The 5,985-nt window shown below is 37.7% G+C and overlaps 1 protein-coding gene across 1 annotated transcript; it reads left to right on the top strand.

Annotated features, from left to right (window-relative positions):
• The first annotated feature begins 1,717 nt into the window (after positions 1–1,717).
• Positions 1,718–5,762, top strand: FBXO43 (F-box protein 43). The gene is made up of 4 exons (XM_032801682.1): positions 1,718–3,259; positions 4,266–4,368; positions 5,201–5,389; positions 5,514–5,762. The coding sequence occupies exons 1-4, from the start codon at positions 1,734–1,736 to the stop codon at positions 5,760–5,762; spliced, it is 2,067 nt and encodes a 688-aa protein (XP_032657573.1). The 5' UTR covers positions 1,718–1,733.
• The last annotated feature ends 223 nt before the right edge of the window (positions 5,763–5,985 follow it).

Below are 5,985 nucleotides of genomic sequence, written 5' to 3'. Positions count from 1 at the left end.
TATCTTCCATGTTACTGTTCCGTCTTTTGCCTTATCACCTGCCAGTACTCTGTATCTGCCTTATCCTTTCCCTTTACCTGAGCGTTAGTTCCCCAAACACTGTGTGCTGTGGCCTTGTTACTACAAAGAAAAACTCTCCCCTTTACACATCCACCACTAGCAAATGGAATTTAGAAAAAAACAACACAGAAAATAACCTTTCATCTTTGGGATACTGGGTAATTCAATGCCCCAAATCCATCAAAGGATAATTCTGCATAACAGAGGGTGGCACAACTACTTTTTTTTTCTAGTAGTGGGAGGCCGAACTGGCTCAGGGTTCTTGATACATTGAAGACATCCCACTCTGGTAAATGGCCCATGAAGACATATTTTTGTCTGATATGAGAGACCAGTGACAATCTCTAGGTATATTTCCCAATTTACTAGAGTTAGAAACTATTATACACCGATGCAAAGCTTGGAATTAAAAGATGTGTAACTTTTTGCTAGCTTTGGTGGCTCATGAGATCTTTGTCCTTATGGTTACACTACTCAAAATATTCTTATGTCAGCTGTGTCCTGGGCTTGCAAAATAGTAACCTGGTCTATGTCCTTGCCAGTCTGACCTGGGAAGGAGCGGGAATAGTTTCTTATATCGTTATAGAAATAGCAATCAATGCCTCAGGTAATCATATCCTTCAGAGAGAAATAACGTAAGTACCTAAGAGCTTCTGTTGTTCCCTTGAAAAGAATGTGTCCTTTCTGACTGTGCAAAAAGCTTATTACCATAGGGGCAGAGTATCTTTTTCTTCCCACATACATGGGGAGAAGGCTAATTAGTTCTCCAGTGCCCATAAATTGTATAACCACAAGGTAGGAGCTATATTACCCCAGATCACCAAGAGACTGAGCAGAAATTCATGGTGGTTTCTGTTCGAAGTTGTAAAGAAAATGTCTTGAAGCAGTGTAGTGACCAATACTAGACTGTCCCTTTTGTGTAACTGGAACTCAGCTGTTTCCAGTGTTTAAGGACTGAAGGATCTGAATAAACTTGTGGAAGCTTGCTGACTCTCTAGACAATTAGGATTATCAGCCACCAGGGCTCCCTCTTTTTTTAAACAAACCAAAAGCCTTTGTGGCAGTTTTTTTTCTTTTCCCCCCATCTTTCCATCAGCAATAATAAAATAGATTAATTCATGAGTTTCAATCCCCTGTTGGTTCTCAGGAACTGAACTGGCAGAAAGTAGAGGGACTCTGTGTACATGGAAGGGTGAAATTCTGACCCTATTGAAGTCAGTAGGAGTTTTGCTATTCTCCTCAATGGGGCCAAAATTTTGCCCATTGTCTATGATCAGACTGAACCCATTCTCCATGGATGATGATTGGTAGATCAGCTATCTAATCAGATGTGTTTTTTCACTTACTTCATTTCTCTTATGCCATGTTTTTAAGCTGTTCATCCCCATTATTTTACATCAGTAAAATATTTACTATCTATTTATCTTTTTTTAAATATCAATAGTGCATCCATCATGCTAGAGTGTGAGTGCTGTTTCCACAGAGATGCAATAAAAATATTTTTCACTATGGTTACTATTTTGATGGTGAAAATATTTAAATGAAAATAAATCATCTTAGATATAATTTGATATGCATTGGTAACTGTATTTAAAATAAGTTCTTTATGGCTCATTCTAGAGATAAAATGCTGTCTTCACTTTTTACAGAATCAGAGAAATTCCAAGTGAAAGATGTCAGAAAGTCGCTCAGTGCTGTCTATTCTTAAAAGAGGCAGGTTGACTTCTCCCAGCAACAATGTGAAATACTCCAGCTTTAAAGACTCTTGTTCCACCTCCATATTTCATGATAGTGGATATAATGTATCATTAAAAGATCCTAGCTTTGATCATACTGATGCAGAACATAAAGATGAACTGAGTGCAAGACATCTGTCATTACTGCATGAGTATTCTGAACATTCACATCCTAATTCAGCAATTCCAGTGTTGTCCCCCATCAAAAATGGAAAGAATTCTATCTCCTTATCTGAAAGAAAAGAGGCAAATGTAGCTACAGATTTTTTTGAAACTCCTAAAGTAAGCAAAAAAGACTCATCACTGCGTAGGAGACTGCTTCTGTCTAAAACTGCTTGGGGAGGCATTGTAGGGTGCTTTGAAAGACAAGCCAATTCTTCGGATTGCAGTAGGAGAAAAACGTTATCTCATGTTCTCAGTTTTGAAGAAAGACTTTCAAAAAGTTCTTCATATTCTCCAAGAGATAACACATACAAACCTCTAGCTACTAGCACTTTAAAAACTGAGGAGTTTAGTCCTGCTTGCCAAAAATTGAGGCTTGCCTTTTCACAGCAAAGGACTTCCACAGTAGACGATTCCAAATGTAAAAACAACTTGTTATCAGAACCTGAATGTTTATCTCCAATTCACCATAACAATTCTAAGGACACTGTTATTGACAAGACTCCTAATGAGTTCAGTGATAGTGCCCTTACAAGCATTAATGACGAAAGCGCCTACTTGGAATTGCTTAGAACCCCTACATGTTGTATGTTATCTGAGACAAATGAGGATAAATTTCTGACTCCAGTCAGCAACCTAATAGCAGATTTTAACTTTGATTTACTTGACACGAATACTCCCCCTACTCATGTGGTAAGTGACTTGGACCTTTCAGTGCCTGAAGACAGTGGTTTTAATTCCCTTGGCTTAGATAAATCAGAAGATTCCTCTTCAGATCATGAGGGATCTTTCCAAGAACTCCTTAAAAAACAGAAGGAAGTTTCCAAACTTCTGGATGCTAAAAGAAAGTTAAGGAAACTAGACCGAGTGAGGAGGTTATCCACCCTTCCGGAACGGGGTTCACAGTCAGAGACAGAGGAAGACTATGATGCTAAGCTAATTAATTCAGAATATAAATTAAAAGTAGCAAGAGACCCTGCCAGTGAAGACAGTGGATTGGTTTTTAATGAGGAGAATAGTGGAGATTTGATTCTAAATCTTGGGGATTTATCAAGAACACCTGCTTTACAAGTAGTCCATGAAATCTTCATGCGAAGCAAAAAAAAAAGACCAGAGCAAAATGGACTCTTAGAGAACACTGAAAGAGCTGAAATGTCTGTATTAGAATACATTCTTGCTGGACTCATAGGCAAGAAAATGGGCCTTGAAAAATTAGATATTTTAACAGAATTAAAATACAGAGATTTAAAGCACATTCTTGCTATAGTTTTAGGTGCTTTGACTGTGGAAAGCCTATGCAGGTAAGAAATATATCTTTTTTTCAAAATTTTGAAAATAAGGGTTTTTTCCCTGCTAATGAGTTGGGGAGCTGGAACAGTGGCCTGAACAGTATTACTCCCATGTAACAAAAATAACATTAATTTATTACTGATGTGTTTGAAGTAACAAAGAGATGAAAAATGTCACTTGTAATTAAGTTCTATCTAACAATAAAGACTTAGAGTATTAATTCCCATTTTTTGGTAATCAGTGAAAATATTAATAAATGTTAAGCTCAGCTCATTTCCCAGCACACCAGTTTATGATGGTGCAATATTTTGTTGTAAGTCTAAAATATTAGTTTAGTAAGAAATATCAGTAGCATAACAAGACCCCAGAGACTTCTAGTGTTATAATAGGTTAGGGGCCCCCTTCCCAGTTCCAAAATTTTGTCTCCCTCCAGTCCTCTTTTCCCCCCCCCCCAGCCTCAATCCAGCCCCCTCACCCCTGTCACCTAGCTCCTCTTCAGCTCCCTGCCTATCCAGATACCTAGCTTCTCCCTCAACTTCTACCTCCTTCAGTCCAGCCATAGCTCCCCCAGGCCTGATGCAATCCTTCCACCTTGGTCCCCTCCAGCCCTCCTCCCACCACGCTCAGCAGCTCTGATCCAGCCCCCTAGTTTTTTCTTCAACCCTCTTCCCCTCAGCTCTCAATCCGCCCCACTTTCCTACCTCATGCAAAGCAGTCAATGATTTTTTTACCTTGTGTTCCGTCTCAGAAGATGAGCCCTCCCTTACTCCATCTCCTGTATTTAATTCCACATGGTGATGGAGAAGAATATGTGAGGCAATGTTATGTTTCAAGTCAAGTCTGTAAAGTGGAGTTTGTTACGGTATATTGCAACATTCTGCAAAATGATCAAGATTCATTTTAAGTCATGATAAAATTGAAGAAGTTAATTTTTAGTATTAGGACCTTAAACTATACCACTTGTAAAAACTTAAGCAAGATTTGAAAGGTGAATGATATTTTTTTGTTTTGTTTCAGTATTTGGAAAGTAAGCAAGAATTGGCGTGAAATTGTTATACAAGACAAAAATGCATATCTCAGGAGAAAGCTGTACATAAAACAGCTGAAGGCGGAAGCTGGGGTAATGTGTCTCCCAAAGGGAGTATTTTTCTAAATATAGGGCGTGTTGGAAAGATTTGGGGAGAGGGAAAGAATGTAAAGATCCTAGCAAACTGCAGAAATCTCCCAGCTGACTATGAGAGTTGTAAAATCTTTACCCAGTAGGTATGACTCAGAATACACGCAGAGACCTATTCTGAGTAAAAAATGTCATTTTTAGTCTAGCCACACTTCAAGGAGACTGTTTAAAACATGTAGTGCTTGGAATCAATAAGATTTTTCTCAAATTATAACAAATTTAAAGCAAACCAGGTTTTGGGTTTAACATCTTATCCCTTCCTCTTAATCTCTCATATGCCCCATTTCAACACCTCCTTTTTTTTCTTATTCCATTTTAATCCCTGCTTGCAGGTCCAGTAGGACTAAAACTGTGACTCCTTCCCAATTGTTTGATTTGTTTTTTTTCTTTGTGGCTTAACTTACCTCTAGGGTAGGGATTCCTTGAAGTGACTATCCTATAAGCAGTTGGAAGTGTTTCCTATTCAGATTTCTGAAGTAGGAGAGATATCGGAGAGAGTTGCAGGGAGAAATGAGGTCTTCTAAGTGGTAAAGGAGAATCGATTTGGTCACCCTGAACTGATATTTATAGACCACAATATTTCCTCCCGTTTTGTCCACTGTACAATAAATACTAAACTTGTACTTTAAGAAATTTACACATTTTGTACCTCTTTATTGTGAAAAATAAAAATAGTTCTAAAACAAAAACAAACAAAGCTATATTAAACAAAACCCTGGTTATCTTGGTACTCATTTAAGCTGATTTCTCTTCTTATAATCATTATCTGTAACAGGGATGTCTCTTGCATGTTGAAGATGCTGCCACAAGACTTAATATTCTAAGTAGATCTGCTCTAAAACCTGTTCAAGCTCAGGCTAAAACTGCTGTGTCACAAGCACCACCTTCTTGCAATGAGCTTTTAACACCTACAGGATGCACTTCTGTTCCCCAGTCAACTAGTAAACAGGAAGAGTACCTTAAGGTAAGCAATGCAGCCAGGTGTTAGCACTGAAAATAAAGATTTCTTACGACAAATCTTAGACTTCTTAAGATGTACAGTCAAGAACTGCAGGTATTAAATGTTGTTTTCTCCCCTTTTGACACAGATTGCCAAAACCCTTTTTATTGATGAAGCTTTAAAACCTTGTCCAAGGTGTCAGTGCCCAGCTAAGTATCAGCCCTTAAAGAAAAGGGGACTATGTAGCCGAGAAGCCTGTGCATTTGACTTTTGTATTTTGTGTTTGTGTACCTTCCATGGATCAAAAGAATGCAGTAGTTCATCTGCAAAGCGGCGAAATAAAAAAGATGCTCTTCCAGGAAGTGCCCAAAGCAAGAGAAATTTGAAACGACTCTAAATTTATCAGGCACGTAGGTTTCTCTGCTCTCTCTCAATTTTTGATCTTGTCTATATTTTTGTTAATTATGCGTATTTTGAAAGTAATATTGTCATTTTGCCCAATAATTAAGCTGATGATTTCTCATGTACATATCTTAAATTAACTTAGTGTATTTTGGTGAGTTTTTTTTTTTTTTTTTGAAAAAAGTGAAAAAAATTTTAAACTTTTAATGTGTTGTTTT

The sequence above is a fragment of the Chelonoidis abingdonii genome, chromosome 2 (assembly GCF_003597395.2).
Source record: "Chelonoidis abingdonii isolate Lonesome George chromosome 2, CheloAbing_2.0, whole genome shotgun sequence".
In the NCBI taxonomy this organism is placed as follows: domain Eukaryota; kingdom Metazoa; phylum Chordata; order Testudines; family Testudinidae; genus Chelonoidis; species Chelonoidis abingdonii.
This window is presented reverse-complemented; position numbering and strand designations above follow the sequence as displayed.

What these genes read in the sequence shown, in the direction of transcription:
- FBXO43 (XM_032801682.1), top strand. Translation starts at nt 1,734, where the DNA reads ATGTCAGAAAGTCGCTCAGTGCTGTCTATTCTTAAAAGAGGCAGGTTG. An exon ending in AGCTGAAGGCGGAAGCTGGG is followed by an intron (nt 4,369 to 5,200) that starts GTAATGTGTCTC and finishes TATCTGTAACAG; the next exon opens with GGATGTCTCTTGCATGTTGA. An exon ending in AACAGGAAGAGTACCTTAAG is followed by an intron (nt 5,390 to 5,513) that starts GTAAGCAATGCA and finishes CTTTTGACACAG; the next exon opens with ATTGCCAAAACCCTTTTTAT.